General features: G+C 38.5%; 1 protein-coding gene across 2 annotated transcripts; it reads right to left on the reverse strand.

Moving 5' to 3' along the window:
- Positions 1–10,934: 10,934 nt before the first annotated feature.
- Positions 10,935–23,151, reverse strand: ppp1cab (protein phosphatase 1, catalytic subunit, alpha isozyme b). 2 transcript variants are annotated; one of them, XM_079801195.1, is made up of 7 exons: positions 22,840–23,151; positions 20,234–20,365; positions 19,912–20,142; positions 16,796–16,900; positions 15,455–15,678; positions 12,806–12,940; positions 10,935–12,513 (listed from the first exon to the last, which is right to left on the reverse strand). In XM_079801195.1, exons 1-7 carry the CDS (start codon positions 22,892–22,894, stop codon positions 12,397–12,399), a joined length of 999 nt encoding a protein of 332 aa, XP_079657321.1. In that variant the 5' UTR covers positions 22,895–23,151; the 3' UTR covers positions 10,935–12,396. The 2 variants fall into 2 exon arrangements, with proteins under 2 accessions (XP_079657321.1, XP_079657322.1); XM_079801196.1 differs by having other exon boundaries at positions 11,281–12,513; positions 22,410–23,133.
- Between the last annotated feature and the right edge of the window lie 255 nt (positions 23,152–23,406).

The following is a 23,406-nucleotide window of genomic DNA, read 5'->3' on the forward strand; positions in this document are numbered from 1 at the left end:
TTTTTAAATCATACCCTAATTAGGGTCTGAGTCCCCCTAATATTGAAATACAAGCATCTCCCCTTATGACCCTACTTTTGTGGGGTTAAACCCAATATAGGGGGCTGTGCTGGGGCTTTTCAAATTTCTGACTGGGCTATAGCCCCTGCAAGCCCTCCCAAGCGGCACCACTTTTTTTAGATCAATTCACACTGCACCCACAGACGGCAACAGACACTTAGTCGGGTTTTGTAGTATTTTTTGTTTGTTTTCACCGATTGAACATGTTAATTCGGCAAGTATCAGATCATGGAATGTATGAGAAGAAGTGGCGTACCTGGTGATTGTCTACATTGGTCAACGTCGGTCGGTGCAGTGTGAATTGGCCTTAAGAGGACCAACAGCGTGTACACGCAAAGTTTTAAGAATGACAACTGCTTTTAAATGTGAAAGTAAATCTGTTAAATTATATAGTTTTGTGTGTGAATCACTGCCAAAATTGTGATGAGTGACAGTCATAATCATAGCAACATTTTGGCGTCTCACCATGGCTATGAAACATGAAACTTGGAGCTGGTTCCAAATGGCATCTTAGTTCACCTAAAAATTTTAATCAGCCCATGATTTACTCACCCTCAAGTCAGGTGTAAATGACATTCTTCTTTCAGACAAATAAAATCAGAGTTATATTAAAAATCTTCCAAGCCTTATAATGGCAGTGAATTGTTGCTACGTTTTTGAAGTCAATAAAAGTACATCTATCCATCATATAACTGCTCCACACGGCTCCGGGGGGTTAATAAAGGCCTTCTGAAGCGAAGCGATGCATTTGTTCAAGAAAAATATCCATATTTTAAACTTTATAAAGTAAAATATCTAGCTTCCGCCAGATCGAGAAAAAAAAAACGTAACTGGTGTGCAATGTCGTCAGACGCTATGTAAACATTTTAAACTGCGAGAGGCACCACACTTTTTCCGTAAGTTGAATACGGAAGGCGATCTGGTGAAAGCTAGATAATTGACTTTATAAAGTTTAAAATATGGATATTTTTCTTACACGAACGCATTGCTTCGCTTCAGAAGGTCTTTATTAACCCCCTGTGTGGAGCAGTTATATGATGGATAGATTAACTTTTATGGACTTCAAAAACGGAGCAACAATTCACTGCCATTATAAAGCTTGGAAGAGCCAGGACATTTTTTATATAACTCTGATGTTATTAATCTGAAAGAAGAATGTCATATACACCAAGGATGACTTGAGGGTGAGTAAATCATGGGCTAATTTTCATTTTTGGGTGAACTAACCCTTTAACCCATGTCAGTCTTCCTCCGATTCCACACTTTAGTGATGAAAGCACTTTGGCTTTCGGGTAGAAGACTGGTAGAAGCTGTGGAGCTCGCCTCAGTTTGGGTTTGGCAGAAGTCATTAAGTATTTGATACAAGAGCATTGGTGGAGACATAAAAGCAGGTAAGCACCATGGACCCTTTGTTTGCTACAGTAAAGAAGGCAACTTTCTTGATAGATTTTATTGATAGACCACATGCTGTGGTTTAGTGTGGTCGTTATTTATTTTCATTTTTAATTGACTGAACATTTACATTTAGCAGACACTTTTATCCAAAGCGACTTACAACTGAGGAATACAGGAAGCGATCCATCATGAAGTGGCGAATAATCACAAAAAGTGCCTGAAATACTATGTTTTGGATATTGCTTAGAGTAGCATAAGCTAGAATAGGGAGGGAATAGAGGAAAAAAGGAGGGAATTTTTGTTATTTTTAGGATGAGGTTAAGTGCTCACGGAAGAGATTTTCAGCTGTCTTTCAGCATTCCAGATGGAGGTGGGGAGATGTTCCGCCAGCAAGGAACAGTGAACGAAAATGTTCTGGAGAGTGAAAGCCTGAACAATCCTCTTGGATCATTCTTAGATTGTTAAGTTGAAAATCCATAGTGGGAGTCCATTCCTGCTCCTGGAGGGCCAATGTTCTGCAGAGTTTAGCACTAACCTGCCCCAACACACTTGCCTGTAAGTTTCTAGTAATCCTGGAGATATTGATTAGCTGGTTCAGGTGTGTTTAATGAGGATTGGAACCAATGTAAAGCCAGCTACAGACTTACAGGATTGCGATTTCGGCAATCTTATAAGATCATTACAAATCAAACTGTACGATATGGATCTAATAAACCTGCACTGTAAAAAATACTGTGCCCGTTTTACTCAATAAAATTGAGGCAACTATTTGCATCAGCTTTTTGAGTATTTTAAACTCATTTTATTTGTGTTTATCCTATTAGACTTTGCAATTTTTTAACTTGGACTCTTAAGTAATAGCAACTCAATTTTATCAATTGAGAAAATTATAGTTTTAAGTATATCCAATATAATCTTTTAAGTAATATTTACAAATGTCTCCTTGTAAGCCACACATTAAGTTACTTTTTTTCCAAGCTACTTTTTTTAATATAAATGTAATTATTTTCTACATTTTTTTTAATTACCTTGAAACAGTAAACCAGCATCTCAATACAAAACATTTATTCACTTTAAAATGACAATGCAACAGTGCAAAACACAGTAGCTTATTTTTTCCCCTTTACATAAAGCTGACTTCAAGTAAAAAAACGTTATGTACTACAAGAGGTAGCAACAATATTTAATTTTTGTATAACAATTTTTTCAATGAGCATTGGTCTGTTTAACCCACTGAGAACAGTAATTCAGTCATCTAATTAAAACAATGTATCGAACAATGTTAAAAACATAAAGTTCAAATACATCATAATTATTACATAAGCTGATAAAAAAATTATCACAGAGAAAAGTGAACACCAATTTAAAGGGTTAGTTAACCCCAAAATGTAAATTCTGTCATTAATTATACACCCTCATGTCGTTCCAAACCTTCCTTCATCTTCAGAAATCCCAGAGCTCTCTGATCCCTCCATAGATAACAATGTGATGAACACTTTCAAGGCCCTAAAGTATAGGAAAGACATAATTAAAATAGTCCATGTGACTCCAGTGCTTCAAATTTAATGTTATGAAGCCACGAGAATACTTTTTGTGCGCAAAAACAAACAAAAATAACGACTTTATTCAGCAATTTAGCTTTAGCCTGTTAGCGCTATAGCCAAGCCGTGTAATTCAAGGCAAATTTAAGTATTTATCAATACAAAAATGTAGCTTTATCCTTGCTATATTTAAAGCATCAAACCATTGAACAGTTCATATTTAACGTCATTCTTACCTTTTTTCAGTGTCGTTGGGTTGCCAGCAGTGCAAATTCAGTCCTGTCACCCATCAAAATGGCGTCTGTCATGAACATTTGTGTTTTTGCAACAGCCAAATCCACTTGTTTAGACTTTTACTTAAAAAGTATCTCTAAAAGGCACACATCTAAAAAGCCTAGTAAACAATACTCAAGATAATACATGCACCATTTAATTGTAAAAAAACATGTGTTTACAACATTATATTAAATAAGTTACTCAAAATATTAAGTAAACTACCAAACATAGATTTATTTGTTGAAAATATAGATTTTTTTTTTTTTTTTACAATTACAACCCCACAGAGTCATTTTTCCCAGTGTGGGTATACATGTATGGAAACTGTACGATGATGACACCTATTGAATTGTAAGTTAGTGCTACTGATAATCAAAGAGCAAAGTGAATTTTAGTTTTTATGTGCGCTGAAAAAAGAGGAGGAAGCGAAAGAGGAGACTAAACTGCGGCCATTGCTAGGAAAAAGAGACTTGGAATGTATAATATTGCAAATGAAGCTTGAAGTAAGTAGTTTTAAGTTTTAGCACCATGTTGCGTGATCAATAGGCCTACGCCATTTCATGTTGCATTTTTATTGGCTTGTCAGTAGATGTAGGTCATAGCACCAAACACCAGTGTTGGGTAAATTACTTTAAAAAAGTAATTAATTGCTAGTTATTACATCTTCAATAGTGTAATGAATTTTATTACTTTACAAATTACTCTCTCCAAAAAGTATTTAATTACTTATTACTAATTACTTTCTAAATCCTATATCAACCTCGACTACACTTAAAAAAAAAAAAAAGGTTCTATATGGCACCAAAAATGGTTCTTAAAAATGGTGTTATATAGCACCAATTTTGGTGCTCCAGTGGTTCTTCGACTAAAGTGCTATATAGCACTGCTAACTAAGGTGCTAGCAGCGCTACCATATACAGAACATGTTAAGATATGGTGCTATATAAGACCAAAAGTGGTTCCTCTTTGATTAGGACGAAGAACCATTTTTAGTGCCATATAGAACCTTTTTTTTTTAGAGTGTAGTTAAGTGATTCAAGGATAGACATGAAATGGCTCTTTTAATTAATTCAAATAAATAAAACTTCTTATTAACTGACCAAAGTATTACAAATGTGAGAAGGATACATAAAACTGTGCATTTTAAAGTTAGACTTTAAATTTTGATGTTAATTCCACTATTGTATTATATATGATTGTTCTACAGCACACAGTATTTAGTTCAATTACATCAGAAGTAACTGTAATGAAATTACAGAATAATCCCTTACTTTTCAGGGTTGGTAACTAGTAACACCCAACACTGCCAAACACAGAGATGATCATTCTAAATTTTTGACAGTCAGAAAATGTTTGCAGGCTACCATTGGTCACAAGACCCCAACAACGGCCATCTTTGAACCCCTCTCTATGACGTAGGACCACTTTTTAGGAGCCACAACCATAGAAATCGCCACGATTGATCCTCTTTCATCTGAGACATCGCAAAATTGTTCAATGTGTGCTGGGCATAAGGCTGAAAAATTCAAAGCTGAAAAATGCTGCCTCTGCGGGCAGTATACGGAAGTAGGAAGTCAACAAGGCACATTTGAATCCAATCCTGGATGTCACATCCTGTCTGCTGACATGCCTTCATCTCATTGATGCATCCTTCACTCCCTATTGATATCCCAAAATATTGCATTCGATTCCATGACAGATGAGCTAAACAAATAAGCAAAAAACTGAAAATTGCGGTTGTTGGTCAGTTTGTATAAATGTCTAACTTTTCCCACTTTTGATGCTATTTCTAGTGAGAAATTACTATTGCAGTAATTTAATATTTGGCATGAATTCACTAAAAGTCAAGGTATGGCAAGTTCTCATGATGTAATTTAATTTAACAATACCACGTGTGACAATATCAACTCAATTAAGTGTAGAATGACAGAAGAGAGAAAGACAAACCGCACCAAATGCATCACCAATTTAAAAATAAAAAATAATCACATTTAAAACAACCTGGCGGCTGCTGATATATGAATGAATTAATAACAAAAACGTCAGTTCTTACCTTATGAGTCTACAAAAAAAGCACATTTTTAATTAAGGTAAAATGGATTGGTAATGAAAATAGATAAATGGCAGTAAATAAATATATACTTGAATAGAGGAAAAACCTTGAAAAACCTGGATAGAGGTTGGACAGGGCCAAGTGCTATAATAGCTCCACCTAGTGTGAGGTCACCATGATTTTGCCAAGACATGTTCCTGGATCAACATCAAACCAACATTCCTGTCCGAAAACATAGTCCTAACCCTATCCCTACCCCTAAATGTAACCCAACCCATATCTTATCCATAAAATTAGAGGGAAATGATAGATAAATATGAATGGTGTAGAAGCCAGACCTGATTAGAATGTTACATATAATCAGATAGAGTAAAGGTTATGCATATTTGGCGTGCTGTCTGAGGGGAAGGCTCCGAGCTCGGAATTTGGCCCGAACCCAGAGTACCCGGAGTAGGCTGGGATAGGAATAGTTAGGAGTGAGGAGATGGGGTGGTGAAGGGATGCTGGAAAACTGGTGTAGGACAGAGTCTGTTTATATACAGTGCTCAGCATAAATGAGTCTGAACAAATGCAAAATATCTATTTTCTTAATGATCACTAAAACAATTCATGGAAAGATGGCAAAATTGAAATTTATTAAGCATATACTTAATACAAACAGAGAAATATATGTCATTAATATCTGTACAATAAGTAAATTAGCCAATTTTGTTTAAATGAAGGATTGCAGAAATGAGCACAAAAAATGTAGAAAATTCTAGTACTTAGTATGTCCTCCGTAATTATATATTGTATACTGCTCTGAACCTTTTTGGCACAGAGTGTACAAGTTCATGACAAGTTGTCACATCTGTCCATTAAACTCCTGAATGATGACCTCCTTAAATGTCCTGATCTTTAATGGGGAGTGTTTCTCAACTCGTCTTTACAGACTCCCCCACAGATGCTCAAGAGTGTTAAGATTGGGTGAAGGTGTCCACAGAAGGTTTTTCACCTTGGGAGAATGCATATCGTCATTGTTGAAAAAATGTCCAACTACACAAGTAATGAGGAGAGGGTAGCATCTTCTGTTTCGAGTTTTTGTATTACATCACACAGTGGTGTGTGAATTCATGACAGCATTGATAAAGCACAACTCCCTCACACATTTAGTACTCTTTCATCCCTATATAAGAGCTTTACTACCACTGAACTTGTAGGAACCAGGCACTTCTCACTGTACTCCTCCTTTCGCAACACCATAACATTTTGGATGCCGTTAGATCCAAAAGGATTGACTTGGTCTCATGAGACCAGAGTATGGATTCCCAAAAGTCTATATTTTGTATATATGGGCCCTGGAAAAGGCTAATGGACTTTATTGTGCTTTGGCTACACTATAGGTAGTTCCAGTGTGGACAACCATGCATGTCACTTCTGCAGTCTTACTGTGTGAGCTAAACAGTCACTCTTTTCATAGATTTTGCTGGCTCTGAGACACTCTGGTACACTATATTGCCAAAAGTATTGGGACACCCCTCCAAATCATTGAATTTAGGTGTTCCAAATCACTTCCATGGCCACAGGTGTATAAAATCAAGCACCTAGACATGCAGCCTGCTTCTACAAACATTTGTGAAAGAATGGGTCGCTCTCAGGAGCTCAGTGAATTCAAGCGTGGTTCCGTGATAGTGATCTGTGCAATAAGTCCATTCATGAAATTTCCTCACTACTAAATATTCTACGGTCAACTGTTAGTGGTATTATAACAAACTGGAAGCAATTGGGAACAACAGCAGCTCAGCCACAAAGTGATAGGCCTCGTAAATTCCCAGAATGGGGTCAGCGCATGCTGAGGTGCACAGTGCGCAGAAGTCGGCAACTCTCTGCAGAGTCAATAGCTACAGTCCTCCAAACTTCGTGTGGCCTTCAAATTAGCTCAAGAACAGTGCATAGAGAGCTTCATGGAATGGGTTTCCATGGCCAAGTAGCTGCATCCAAGCCTTACATCACCAAGTACAAGGCAAATCGTCGGATGCAGTGGCGTAAAGCACACCGCCACTGGACTCTAGAGCAGTGGAGACGTGTTCTCTAGAGTGACAAATCATCTTCTCTGGCAATCTGATGGACGAGTCTGGGTTTGGCGGTTGCCAGGAGAACGGTACTTGCCTGACTGCATTGTGCCAAGTGTAAAGTTTGATGGATGGGGGATTATTATGGTCTTGGGTTGTTTTTCAGGGGTTGGGCATGGCCCTTTAGTTCCAGTGAAAATACATCAGCATACCAATACATTTTGGACAATTTCATACTCCCAACTTTGTGGGAACAGATTGGGGATGGTTCCTGTCCCAACATGACTGCGCACAGTGCACAAAGCAAGGTCCAAAAAGACATGGATGAGTGAGTTTGGTGTGGAAGAACTTGACTGGCCTGCAGAGTCCTGACCTCAACCAGATAGAACACCTTTGGGATGAATTAGAGCGAAGACTGCGAGCCAAGCCTCCTCATCCAACATCAGTGCCTGACCTCACAAATGCGCTTCCAGAAGAATGGTCAAAAAATCCCATAAATACACTCCTAAACCTTGTGGAAAGCCTTCCCAGAAGAGTTGAAGCTGTTAGCTGCAAAGGTTGGGCCAACTCCATATTAAACCCTACGGATTAAGAATGGGATGTCATTAAAGTTCATGTGCATGTAACGGCAGGTGCCCAAAACTTTTGGCAATACAGTCTATTTCACCCGCTCTTTGTCTAACAAAAAAATCACTCACGGAAAAAATCACACATGAAAGCTTAAAATGAAGGCCTTATTATCTCAGTGGAGCCTTGTCTCAAGTCTGTTACTTTTGCTGTATTTTCACACTTAAAACAATGATTTGGTAATCCTCTTGTACCACTTTCCTCTTTTGGCAATTACATACCATATGTTCTCCACATGTTGGCTTGGGCTTTCTACAGGTCTTCCATTTCTCCTACAATTTAAAGACTCACAGGGCGATGAATTGGAGAAACTTGCCAGTATATGTGAGTGTGAATGTACGTGTTAAGTCATGTGTTGGACTGGCAGTCCATTGAGGGTGTTTCCTACATTCTGGCCGAGACGCTGGATAGACTAAAATAACTGTTTTCTATAGGAATATAATTTAAAATGTAATTTATTTTTGTGATGGCTCCAATCTTCAGTGTCACATGATCCTTCAGAAATCATTATAAAATGCTGATTTGGTGCTGAGGTAACATTTCTTATTATAATCAATGTTGAAAAGAGTTATGCTGCTTAATATTGTTGTGGAAATGCTGATGCTTTTCAGGCCTCTGGTCAAAAATCCTCAGATGACGCAAAATGATGATATTTCCATCATCGGAGGATTTTTTCCAGAAATAAAACGCATAATTCTCTCGTCTCAGGGGGATATGAGGGGGGAAAGTACCATAATTTGAATATTCTACCAGGTTTCTACTCATTCAAAGCTTAATGCTAAATCACTGAAGTAACCCTTTAAAGGGGTGGTAAAACACATTCTTTTGAAGGCTTGACTGTGTTTGTGGGGTGCACTGTAACGTGTTCATGCTTCGTTTAAAAAAAAAAAATGGCCTTATTTTTCATATATTTGACCTTTATTCTACACTGCTCTGTCCCTCCTTGTAAAACGGTATGATGCTTTCCGGGTTGTATGAAGCCAGTCCCTCAAAAATACGCGATGGGCTCAGATTGGTTAGCTGGCCCAGTGTGTTGTGATTCGCTAACCGCAGTGCACGTTTGTCGGAAACGTCACGCCCCTTACCTTTACCGGAGGCTGTGCTGTGGTCAGTATTAGAAACAACGGCGTCAATAAAACCATATGAGCCCGAATCAGACCCAGAACATTTGAGTGAAGATGATCGAGCAGAACCTGTTCAGTCCTCAAGAGTAAAGACTGCGGATCTATAATGATCGCTACTGAATGGCACTTTAACTTTTGTATTTTTAGAACGATTATGGCCAAATATCTGTCGCAAGAACTAACCCAAAACGAACACTAAGCACTGGCTTTAACTAGTTAGCCAAATCACACACAGAACCATGTTTAGCATGCCTGTAGATAAACAATACATAAAAGCTCTAATCAAAGAATCATTTACACTAATGCCAAGTTCGCTGTTGAGATTTAAACGTTAGTGTTTGTAACGTTAGGTGTTCGTCGGATAACGTTAAGTATGAATGAGCATTTAACAGACTGGTTTGCAGAACAGCGTTGTCATCTGTTTACTTCCTTGCTACAACCTATTACAGGAAAACACATCGATGAAATATAAATCAGACTTACAGGTTGTGGCCCGTAAACAGCTTCTGTTTGTAAATCCAGCTTTCAGGACAAGCCGTTGTGCATATCCTGTATTGAACTCGCAAAGTTTGTGGAAGTTGTCCTCCATGAAATGTGCAGCGCGCGCGTCGTGCATCCACGCACCGGCAGTATTTTTTTCACGCAGCTGACGTTGTGCAAATCCGGCATTGAAATCGCGAAGACGGTGGATGTTTTCCTCCGTGAGATGTGCTGCTGGAGCCCCACGCGCGCCTGTTCCCCATCTCAAACACAGGTGCATATAACATGCTGTATGTTAAACGCTCTGCAACGCACCCCCGTCCCAAGGAAGGCTGAACAGAGCAAGTGCCCCAGACCTGCAATCCGGATGAAAATAACAGCGCTTCCTTGGCATCGCGGCAACAACACTCCAGCCTAACTATACCACAACAGCGCCGCGATACAAAATGGCCTCACCCCCCCTTATTTAATATTCTCGGAGGAGGGGTTTATGTAAATATTGAGCCTGTTGATGTCACCAACCCTGGAGGAATGTCTGTAGTCGCCTACTGGCCGTTTGCTGTAGTTCTTAGAAACTGATTTCATTAAAAGCAAATATCTCCCTTTGCTTTAAACTTTGAACGTTGTAACTTTGCAGATGTTGTTTATGCTCAAGCAGCAACATTACACGCTAGCTAAAGTTAGAATAGTGAAATCGTGGTTTACCACCCCTTTAAATGTATTAAAGCATTATGAAATAGAAATCTTTTGTAGCAATATAAATGTCTTCACGGTCACTTTTGACCAATTTAATGCATTCTTGATGAATAAAAAATCTTTATCTTACCAAAAATGTTTAAAATGGTATAATTGTTTCAACAAAAATGCTAATCAGCAAGAAAAAAAAATGCAACCTTGATAATGTTTCTTGAGCAGTAAATCAGCATATTAGAATGATTTCTGAAGAATCACTGAAGACTGGAGTAATGATGCTGAAAATTCAGCTTTACCATCACAGGAATAAATTAAATTTTTTAAATGTATTAAAATAGAAAATATTTTAAATATAATATATCACAATAATACTGTTTTACTGTATTTTTGACTAAATAAATGCAGCCTTGTTGAGCATCAGAGACTTATTAAAAAAAATGATAATTGTGTTTCCAAACTTTTGACAGGTACTGTATAGTGAAACAGCTGCTTGGACATTAAAAACAATATAGCACGGGACTTGATTGGATCATTTACGTTTGCTATTACTGGGATCTCATGCAAGCGACTGGTTGTCCCGCCCTTACGACAGTAGAAATGTCAAGTCCTTTCAAGAGAGAAGGGAAGTTATTTTGATTACAAGAGCACTTTTTTTTTGATTGTGTGCATCTACTATAAATTATAAATATTCCATTTAAAAATGTATTTTTGATTTTATGGTGACAGAGTGAAACAACCATTTGTGCACTGTTGCTATTTTAACATTTAAATATCTTACTGATTGTTCTGCTAGCAACTTATAAAAACCAATCATGTTCTTTTCCTAACTGTAATATTCTATTGGTGCAAAACTTATCAAGAATAAACTTGAGCTTTAATTCATCAAATGAATAGAATGCTGCAGGGATGATGTGTTTTTGTAGGCCAAAACCCACATCTTAACACACTTCCGTCACATGACCTCAATGGTTTTGTCTTTTGGTATTTTATTCTAGCTCACAGTTTTATACTGACAGACTATTAAGTACGCATATATTGCATAGTATCTAATTAGTGATCGTTTTCTATGCTAACATAATAGTGTAGAAGCTAATCAGAATGTACTGTCCAAATCTCTGTAAATCCAGTGTCCTAACACATTAATAGATACAAAATAAAAACTCAGAATTTGCACCAGATTCTCACTTTATTGGCTAAATTCATGACTACTAAAAAAGAAAAAGTCCTTTTGACAGGAAAAAGTGAGCTTTGCAGTTAACAAATTGGAACACAGCCACAATCACTCAGTGAACAGTGCATTTCTGCACATCAACAGCGATGGCACCCACGTTGCAGACATTCACACTTGTTATTATTTGCACATCGTGCATGATTTCAACCTAAAAAAAAAATTGTGCTACCCCACCCCCAAAAGAAATAGCCAAACAGAGCATTTCCACAGGCCAGGCTAAATACTACCTGAGTGTGCAGTTTGAAGAAGCAAAGGATGCGCCAAAATAGGTTTGTGTAAAAATGTGCAGGGTGCCGTCAATAACTACTGTAAACAGACACGCACTTGGACGAAGCTTCACATTAAAGAGACTGGCAGTGATTTGCACAATCACCTCCATTCAGATTGCTTTAGAGGGGAATGGAAAAGTCTGTCCCCACAGTGGGGATAAAAAGCTGGACCCTGAGGCTTGGTCTGACGAGAAGGGTGTTGTAGGTCCAATAAAATGGCCTAAAAAGGATTATCACGTTATGGCTGGAGACGTGAAGATGTATTGGAAGAAAAAAAAAGAAGAAAAAAAGTCAACCAGAACAGCTAAAAACGCAGTAAAAGGTGCGCAGTTACTAGAGAATAAAAGAAAAAGAGAAGAAAAACCCTTGCACACAAACTCGCACAACAAAACCATTTTCACATACAAACCGACACACTTCACAAGGGCATTTCAGTCAAGCACACATATATGACCGCTCAGATTCCCAGCAGTCTCGTCTTGGAGACGGCTAAAAAAAAAGCCCTGCACTGATTTGGTGTTTGGAGTTGAAGAGGAGAAGGAAAAGGAGAGGTAGAATGATGGACAGGATGTATAGGCGCGTTGCAGTAGTTGATGTTATTTCTTGGCTTTGCCGCCCTTGGCTGCGTTTCGTGGAGGAGTTACAGGTCTACCAGATCCAAATCCTCCCGCACCACTATACGACAGCATCTTCTTCTCCGCTGGTTTCAGAATCTGGCAAAGCAGAGGGCAGGTAAAATGAGTAATGAGGCCAGGCTTGGGGATCTATTGAATACTCATGATATATTCAATATTTTGTTGTCCATGTAAATAAACCTACATTAGGTTTGCAATCTTGTCATGGCATGCTCTTCATAAGCTAAACTCTCATTTACAGTGCATACGGTATGCAATATTCAGTAGGAAACTTTGTTTCCAAAAACATGAATTTTGTCTAAAGGGGAGCAGTTTGCATCCCTGGTTAGTTACTAGTAGTAAAAAAATGTAAATAAGAGCACAAACAAACCTGAAATGAGCACATCAGGGTCTCGTCAACACTCATCATAGCACCTGCGTTGTCAAACTCTCCGCAGTAGTTTGGAGCGGAGAAAAGTGTAACTAACTGCCTCTTAGCAAAGAACTCATAGCCATCCTCTACCACCTGTTCAGACAGCAGAAGATTTATGCTTCACAAATGCTGTACAAAAACTTGACATACAAGAATGCATCCTACTCAATTAAAGGGTAACTAAACCCTAAACCAACTTTTTTTAGTTAATGATTTGCAAGACTGGGGCTTTATTAGTGCTGTTCATTGATTCGAGTAAATGTTTTGATATTTGGGTAGAAAGGGTTTTAATTCTACAATATATGGTGTAAAAACGTCTGAGTGCTGCCCTCTTAAGGTTGAACGGTGGCTACTGCAGTTGAATTTTCCTATTGTTGGTCATCGTGACGCATGTTGGCTCTTCCAACGGCTCACTACCCACACCCCTGACACAAGCTCACCACACCCTAAGAAATGTTTTCCTGCATTTGATTACATGAGAACAACTTCTCTCCAGTATGAACCCTCATGTTACATGAAGTTTAAAAGTTACTTATACTACAGGGCCGTTGAATGCTTGAATCTGATTGGCTGATGAACGTTCTGAGGTGTGCAATTATTTTCTGGGAAACGCACAGCGAACATAGTTCCAGGCAGCTCTCTTGACCGCATTACAGTTCCATATCACTTTGCATAGTTAACTGTAATAACGGAAATTACAAGACTAAAAAAAACAACAACATAACAGACGATTAGAACGTTCATCAGCCAATCAGAGTCAAGCATTCAACGGCCCCGTAGTATAAAGTGTAGCAACTTAAAGGGTAACTTCAGTGATTTAGCATTAGGCTTTGTATCAGTAGAAACCAGGTAGTATATTCAAATTATGGTACTTTCCCCCCTCATATCCCCCTGAGACGAGAGAGTTATGGATTTTATTTCTGGAAAATTCATTCAGATGACGCAAATATCGTCATTGTGTCATCGGAGGATTTTTTTGGCCAGAGGCTAAAACTACAGCCACTAGATGGAGCTGTTCCGCATGTTATCAAACCACCCATAGGGGAGAGATCTCACTCACAGAATGTAAGATACAGACGGCCACACGGACATTCATAATAACGGAGCGCGGTGGAGAGTAAAGTGAGTGTTTCAACTTTTCAATGAACTCCTGTGATAGTTTAGCTTCCATATGCGATCTGAAAACGTGCCAGACTGGCGCTTAACGTTACCTCAGCTCTTCTTGATGAAGGAAATCTGACACTGCTGAGGAAATCTGACACTGCTGCGTCTGTGCCGTGACTTCCGTTCGGCTCACTCACACTTTATTGAAAAGACACGTTCAGTTTTTAATTGTAGTGTTTATTCTCTAACTGAACAAAATGATTGTATTACTATGAAGATCAAAACGACGGTGTACGGAGTGGCCTCGTAGGGCAGCGAAGCAAGTGCATTCTGGGAGTTGTTGTCTTTCATCCACGAGACAAAAATACATTTTCTGTCTTCTCATTCTAGAAGGCACCAAATTCAAAAATAATTTCACATTTCTACTGCATACATGACCCAGTTTAAATACAAAGCTTGATGCTAAATCACTGACGTTACCCTTTAAAGGCTACACATTAAATTTTTTCACTAGCGAGGTAATAACAGCGCTGTTTAGAGACGCACAGAGGAAGCCTAATTCACACAAGCTCTCTCTCTCTCTATGTCTCTGTCGCTCTCTTTCTAATAACTTCATTAATAACTGCAGTAGAATGCTATCAACGGCTCAAGCCTCCGTTACCAGCTTTAAAATGACGTTTCGGAACTAGCAAAAGAGCCGTTGGATGAGACGCGGAAGAAATAGTCCTACTCACAACAGCGATTTAAGTTAAAAAACCGGACGAATCCCTTTAAATATATCATCGGATCGATGTCTTGAGCTGTGGTAACCATAGTATAAGTGGAATAATTGACTCAATTCAATTATTAGAAAAATAATGCACACCCGAGGTGTAACGCCACTTCCCGTCGTTACCGCATCACCACCTCAGGTGTGCATTATTTTTCTAATAATTAAACGGGCCGTCGTCAATTATTCCTTACTTACACAATGTGTATCTGATAGGAATAAAACTTGTCCAAATATAATGGAAAGCATTATTATTGCCGCTTACATAGACATCAGTGTGTATTTTCCAAACTCTAAATGTATGGTTTTGCTGGTACTTGTGTATTTAAATGTCTGAAACCTAAAATAACACCGAAAAGTTGTTGTTGTATATGACAACACACCAACCAGCCAACGAGCGAAAGCACATTTGAATTCAGCAGTTGATCATGTGATGCACTGACCGTTCTAATCACACCGGTGTGATTGTACGATTCAGCGACCATGTATACAGCACCAGTTTCATAATTCCAATTTATAAAAACAGTTCCAAACATAATCTCTGGTGAATATTAACAAGGCGTGAAACTTAAAGTGACAATGGGTAAATTCCAAATTCCTTTCAAACGCTTAGCAAAACCGTTTCCGCCATTCTCTTACTTCCAGGTCTAGCCTCCCTCAACTCTTCACCTTTTCTTTTTTCTTTAGATGAGTGAATGCAACAATGACAACATTCAATGGACTAAATTACTTACCTGGTGGGCCCGGCAAATGAGGTCCATGTCATGTTTGTGGAGAAACTTGGCCACAACATCAGACCCAAAGGTGAAAGAGACACCGCGGTCATTCTCTCCCCAGCCCATGACATCTTTATCGGGGTCAGCCCAGAGCAGATCGCACAGCAAACCCTGGTCGGGAACATCTGTGGGCCTCATCACACGACGAATCTGTTCCATAGATTGCAGGTCAGGAGACAGACCTAAGAAAAGAACCATACAACTGCCGTTTAGAAGTTAATTCACACACACACACTTGTAAGCACATGAAGAACTTAAAGTCCACCATTCCTTGACTATTTCACAAACCTGTTGATGTGATAAATAACATTTTACAGGAAAATAAGCTATTATGTGCTTTCCAAAACAGAGCTGTAAGCTGAAGAGCTTGACACTAGGGTCAATTAGTGAGTCCAACCATCAACTAATCAATACTAACTACTGGTACTTACAGTCTTCAATGTGGTTGACCAATCTTTTTTTATTTAGAATATATATTTTAGTTTGAATATTTATGTGTATTACTTAAGACAATGTGTTAAATTGTGAAATTAAAGGACCATTCACACTGAACACAACATGAATGTATAAAAAAAGATTTATTCACATGTGAACAGACCTTTTGCTGTAACTTTTACCAAAACACACCACTGCTTTAACTACATAAACCCCTGTAGTTAAGAATAACTGTAGATAATTAAGATTGGGTTGTGCAATCTTGCTTTTGGTGAGCACAGAACATTCTTTAAAGCTGCTTGAGTGTGTGGTTCCAGAGTTTGTCCCTAAAGTGGTTTGTAGTGGCCCTAAAGGAGAAAACTTTTCAGGTCTGAACAGAGAATCTTTCCTCCTCTTGTGTACCAGTTACTTGTGGTGTTCCCTAAGAATCCATTTTAGGTTCTTTCTATAGACGCTCACATTTAATTTGCAGAAATTAATAATTTCATGTGTTCGTTATGCTGATGACTCTTAACATTACTTTCCTGTCAGACCTGCGCTTTAAGAATTATGCAACATTTTAAATTCTAAGTAAATATGAACATTATTGCTATACAAAAGCAGTAAGGAAAATGCTACATTTCATAATTTTCAAAATGACAAAATTATTCCCTGCAGACAAGTTGATGGCGATTTTGTAACAGTCTGCAAAGTTTCTCTAAACCTCATGTAGACATTCCAGAAAAATTGACTATTAGAATAAAACAATTAGCTTCAATTATGAAAGTGCAGAGCTGGTCTTAAAATATGAGAAACACTAAGAAAATTTCCTTGAAATTACTCCCTCAAGACACAAAAAAACGAGTAAAAAAAAAAAATGCATACCTCCATGACAACAAAAGATCTTTTCATCCACAATAGCAGCTACTGGTAAGCAGTTGAAACAGTCTGTGAATGTCTTCCAAAGCTTGATGTTATACCGCCTTTTACCTGCCAAAAAAACATGTGCATGTTCAGACATTTTAAAATATAAATGCATTAATCTTGTGTACTTTGAGAGCAAAATTAAGAGCCCCAACGCCTTTTTGGCAACCAAACTGAACAGAGGAAAACAAAGTACCTGGACTTTAAAGTGCATTGTTTTTTAAATGTATAATAATACTAATCTAGTATTTTATTCTAATATTAATGTTATTCTATTAGTTAATATTATATAGTAATATCAGGTCTTTAAATACTTTTCATTAGACATATGAAAATGAAGCGAACATAGGAAGGTTGCATGTTGGATGAAGGTTGCATGCAAATGCATGTTAAAAATGATGACAAAAAAAGAAAGAAAGTTGCCAAATATTTTTTTATGATTTCTTTAGAAAAATGGGAACTGTATCCTATAAATTTGAAATAGGCAGTGAGTGATTTCTCCCATTTTAAAAAATAATATAAAAGTATTCTTCCCTTTTGCAAAGTTAGACTGGAAAAAATCAAATGGTAGCGGCTAGGGCTGGGCGATATGGCTGAAAACTGTATCACGATATAAGGGTTTCATATCGGTCGATATCAATAATTATTGATACGTTTTATGACCCATTTAAAATAAGGACCAGGAGAAAAATGTTTTACATTTAATAATTTTTATTTTAAACTTAACCTTCCTCGGATTATAATCCCTTCAATTATAAATGCAGAAATGTCAACACAACCATGGAAAACACTCAAATAGTTAAAATATAAACACAAGTCTAAAATCACAATGAACACTTAATTATCTCTTAACATTAAGGTGCAGTGTTATTTCTTTGTAACGGTTACCGTTTAGATGCTTTGTCATAAGGCACTGTTGCAGAGCAACATTACCTCCCCATGTAGTTTCAAAGGCTGAATCCGAAATCGCCCCCTATGCCCTTAAATAGGGCATTATTTGAGGGGACAGCCATTTGAAGTGGTGTCCGAAACCATAGTGGACGTTATTGAGTGCACTCATTCTATCCCACTTTGCACCGCAATAACAAGTGTACAGCCGATGTACACACAGCGCCTGTCCGAAATCGCTCACTTGTTTTCATTCACTCCTTCAATACCCCTTTTCCACCAAAGCAGAGCTAGAGCTAGATCGGAGCCAGAGCCTAGTTTCAAATCGGTTCTTTGTGTTTCCACACCCAAAGCCCCAGCTCAGAGCCAGGAAAAGTGGTTCTTAAGTAGCACCAAAACATTGCTGGGCTAGAACAGGGCTAGAAGTAAGAACCGATTACGTCAGGCGCTGGGAGCGGGGTCAACAAGACGAACACAAACTGGAGATCCGCCATTTTTGAAATAGCAGCTAATGGAGCTAACAGCTGCTGCTCGTTTGTAATCTCCATCTATACAAATTACGGCGAACTGCATGAATGCGTTGGATTCGCTGTGTTTTCGTTGGGTTTTGATGCCGATGTAGGATCGTAAAGCCATGTGAATCAATAGTAACGCAACGTTTGCTTTGTTGATGGAAGGCTTGTTCGCAGCGGTGCTGTGCAGAGACCGATCACCGTACGATAACGAGTCCAGCGAGAGCATATGTCTCCTTATGCTTTTGATTCACTCATGCGTGTTTTTTATATTATATTATATTATATTATATTATATTATATTATATATATATATATATATATATCATACGTGGATCGGTCTACGCAGTGATGATGCATCTCGAAAAAGCCTGGTGTGTTTATGTTTCCCGCAAGCCTGGTGTTTATGTTTCCCGCTGCCCAGGGTTGCCAGGTTTTCACAACAAAACCTGCCCAATTGCTACTCAAAACAAGCCCAATCGCGTTCCAGGGGGGGGATTCCCCAGTAAAAATCACATTTCGGGGTAAAATATGTGTTTTTTGGCATGGTTCCCTACTAAAATTCGCATTCCCGGGGCTAAATATCACATAATTGGGGTCGCTTCATCCCGCGGACATGAAAAAACAGCCCGCAGCAAAACCACAGACTTGGCAACATTGCCGTTGCTGAGAAAGATTAGACGTATTTAGTGACGGAAGACATGGCTCTGTTGTGGCTCTCAGCCGTGGAAAAGCAAGCGGTTCTTAGAAGGCTCCTCAGTCGAACCAACTAAGAACTGGGACTAGCTCTGGCTCTGAATTAGCTCTAGCACTGCCTTGGTGGAAAAGGGGTACAAGTGAACTGTATGACTGTGACCAGTCTTGGTGGGGACGACGGTCAGACTTATAAAATCCAAAAAACTGCCATACTGGCGAGCTGACTTTCCTGTTTTATCAACAATTTCCTCGCTAGCTGCGGCACTCATTTTCCACTTATCACTCCACGCCGGTTCTGTTTACTGAAGAATGAATCCAACACGAGACAACGATATGGCGTAACCAAACCTGATACAGTTACCTGATTGGCTGTTAGCCTGTCACTCCCTACGTTGCTTAGTTACCACAGAGTGAGTGCCTTTGTTCATGCAACCAAACTTGCTTCACGACCAACGAAGAAAAAAAAAAAAACGTTTTATCGAACGCATTTTTTATTGATATCGATTACGTGTCTATCACGATACATATCGTTAACGTTTTATCGCCCAGCCCTAGTAGCAGCCTATCTGTACCAGTTTCTGAATATTTACTGATTTAAATAAAAAGTAAAACAAACTTTTAGCTTTTCAAAAACTAAATTAAAGTAACGAATTACGGTGTACGTCGGCAGTGTTGTCTGAGGATAGGGGAGGGGCCCAGGTAGACAATATAATCTTATATTGATAAGATATTATTTAACATATTGTCCAGCCCTAGGTGCGATAGAATCCCCTCCTTGTAAACCATATAACATGCTGTGTAGTGTTCTCTATAAGAGAAAAATGCTTATGCAATATTTATATTTTAAATTGTTATATTATACTTTTTAAGCTAAGCTTTGTAACTCCTTGTTTTACACATTGTTTAATGTCAAATTACAGATTTTAGGTTTCTTCAGTGAAAACATGTCATACCATCCACCCATATAAAAAGCATACTCACATTCATCATAAAATCCATATATCCTGTTGATGGAGGCACATTCATGGTTTCCTCTGAGAAGAAAGAAGTTCTCTGGATATTTGACCTTGTAGGCAAGCAGCAGGCAGATGGTCTCCAGTGACTGCTTGCCTCTGTCCACATAGTCTCCCAGAAACAGGTAGTTACTCTCGGGAGGATATCCTCCATACTCAAAAAGCCTGAGCAGGTCATAGTACTGACCATGAACATCACCTGCAGAAAGAGAAAGAGTTATATTTTTAAAGCTGGCTTCATCTGAACTATTTAAAATCAAAACACAGTGTAAGGTTTAGCAGAAACTTACCACAAATCTTGAGTGGTGCCTCCAGCTCCAGCAGTATCGGCTGGCTAAGGAAGATTTCCCGAGATTTTAGACACAATCCACGAATCTCATTCTCAGTTAACTGAACATTTTTACCAGGTCTTGAGCCCTTCACTGCAAATTAAGGACACAGAAGGTTAACCTTACTAGTGGTGTAACTGCTAAAAATATGCATAAATGCATTATGAATACATACATATTTGTTTATGTATCTGTTTGTGCGTGTAAACAAAATCTCTTTCAAGGAAAGTCTGTTCACTCATGGCCATATTTGCAACTATCTACCTGAATAGGGAAATCCTGAAATGTCAAACTACTTGCCACACTCTAGGGCTGTGCAATTAATCGAATTTCGATTTCGATTTCGATTTTGCCTCCCAACGATCACCAAAATAGTACAATCGAGAAAAAACGATTATTTTGCCTTGCGTTCTGAATGAAACGCGCACGCGCACATCCGCCCCTCCCGAACCCACAAATCTCTCTCAGGTCGCGAGACTCGTGTGCATATCATCCGCTGGAATGTAAAAACTCGGCGCGAGTAAAGATGGCAGAAGGAGGGCAGTTACAGCAGCGTTTGGTGAGCAAAAAAGGCAAAACCAACTCCGTTGTCTGGGAACAGTTTGGCTTCGAGGAATCAGACGACGAGCAGAAACATGCTAAGATTTGCTACATGGCAGTGGCTGCAACGCAAGGGAACATCACGAATTTGTTTAACCACTTGAAAATTAAACAGAGTGACCTATGACAATCTAATAAAGAAACAAAAACTGACGAGAGCAGGGGTGCAGTGTAAACGTCCTTTTTTCCCCTAATATTTTTCAAATAATTCTCTCTTTGTAAACTTTGTTCAATGCATGCGAGATTGCGAGTGCTGCCATATGTTCGAATATGACCAGTCGTTTTCACCGTCATCACCCGGGTTTAGTGCTTTAGGGTTTAGGTTTAGAATGAGAAGCCGCGCGCGCTGTGAGAAAATGTGTCTCTGTGCGTTCATCCGAGAGCGCGCAAATATTGAGTTCTCTTTCAAGTCTTGCTCTTAAACGGACAAACTCACACAAAACGTATGTCAACATGTCCATCTTGATGAGTATCTTAGCAGACATAGTCTGTATATGCCTTAAGTGAACTTTATACAGTCGATAAAGAAGACGCGAGGTCTTAAAGGGGCAGTAGCCTTTACTGCTGTCTGTTTAATGTCAAACAACAAAAGACAAGGACATCACTCACCGCTCTTGATTGAATAGCTTTTGTAAGTTTAATAGGATTAATCTTTAATTTATGCACTCAAATATGCAATGTTATTTTACATTTGATACATTTCTGTACCTGAAAACTAATGTTAGACGTACATGAAAAGCATAGCCGAACCATATTGTTGATCTTATTTATTTGTGGTTATCATTTTTACGTGAATACTTTTATACTTTGATTCGAATATGTTATATTATTTATTTTAATAGTTCAAAAAGTACAACAAATGTTACAATTTCAATTGAATTGTCGAAAGGTGTATTTTTAATAAATATAACACATTCCCAAAGTCATGTGAAATAATCGTGTTACATAATCGTGATTTCAATATTGACCAAAATAATCGTGATTATGATTTTTTCCATAATCGAGCAGCCCTACCACACTCACATTGAAATAACATATAATGCAAACTGTGTGCCGATAAGATGCTAAGTCCTGTAGTGTGAAACGTGTTTTGACCAGTGGCGTGCATAGACCTCTATGGGGGCAGGGGTGAAATTGTGTTCCGGGAGCGATACGACTGAAAAGGGCACTTTCATGATTAAAGGGGCAGGGGCTCAAGCCCATTTTTTAGCAGTCGCAAGGCAAATACTTCAAAATAAGTACCTAATTATGAGAGCATGCAATTTTGGATTTCTGATTCTTCCAGTAATAAAACATTTCATGCCTTATATATATTAAAAAAATATTATGTGTGATTGTCAATTTACCTAGATTTGTGCAACGCCGTTTCCCCAGTTTCTGGATTCTTTGACCCATACAATAACATATCCATTTACATTTCTGTTTGATGTGCTGACTAACAGTTTACTCAGATTAAACACATTTATTTCCCTTGATTTTAACTAATAAGCATGTATCAGTGTTGGGCATATGAAAACACCATGGTGTAATAACGTACTATTTCTCATCATCAAGAAGGACTGTTGATGTTACTGTCAAAGGTATTTCTTCCATCTCTATTTGTCAATCATGTAGCTGTCTGTAGAGGGGGGCTATAATCTGGCAGGAAGTCGAAATGTAGCACAACACTGCACTGGTGACATGTTTGTGGCTTCCTCCGTTCCCGAACGCGAAGATTGACGCACTGCGCATGCGCTGAAGTTTTGCTCGGATTATATGTATTAAACATGGAAATGGTGCAAATAAATATTTGAATTGGGTTGATAGTGCTACGTATTTATACATAATAATACAGAGCTACATGTACATTCGATTGGAGATGATAATGAACACCAATACAATCCTACGCTTTCAGACGCTTAGCCGTTATTAAACATTAAAAAACGACACAGTTTGTAATAATAATACAAAAGAATAAAGCATATTACCCTCCAAAAGACGCTGGATGATCGAATCGATGTTTAATTTGTCCGATTCAGCCATTTTGTCGCTCGCTGGAGATTAGCCGGCTAACAGAGCCAGGAACAAGATGACCGAGGAATCCGCCCGACACAAATACACGATAATCGCTAATAAAATTGTCTTTATGAAAAAATCCCACTACTGATAGTATTCCTGAGTTTGTATTATAATGTTATTGCCGCGAATGGTCCCTTCAGTAGATCGTTGTATGAGGTAAACTAGCACCACGACCGCTGAATAGGAAACACCATAGGGGCGGGACAGACACTAAAGCGGGTGTCTGATTGGTTATTGTCGGCTCATGACGAGGGCTTCAAATACCACATCCGAAGAGTCAATAGGACAATATGTGTGTCACTCTGTTCCCATATTTAATTGTTAATAAGCACATTAAAATCACAATCATCAGTGTATAATCTCAGATTCACAGTATACATTTAACCCTCGTCAAGATAGCGATGTAAAACTTTTCTCAGGTTAGATGGATTGCTAATAATTAGTCATAAAATGTACTGAAATATAAAAATCATTCG

Source organism: Gobio gobio (genome assembly GCF_949357685.1).
Source record: "Gobio gobio genome assembly, chromosome: 20".
Lineage (NCBI taxonomy): Eukaryota > Metazoa > Chordata > Actinopteri > Cypriniformes > Gobionidae > Gobio > Gobio gobio.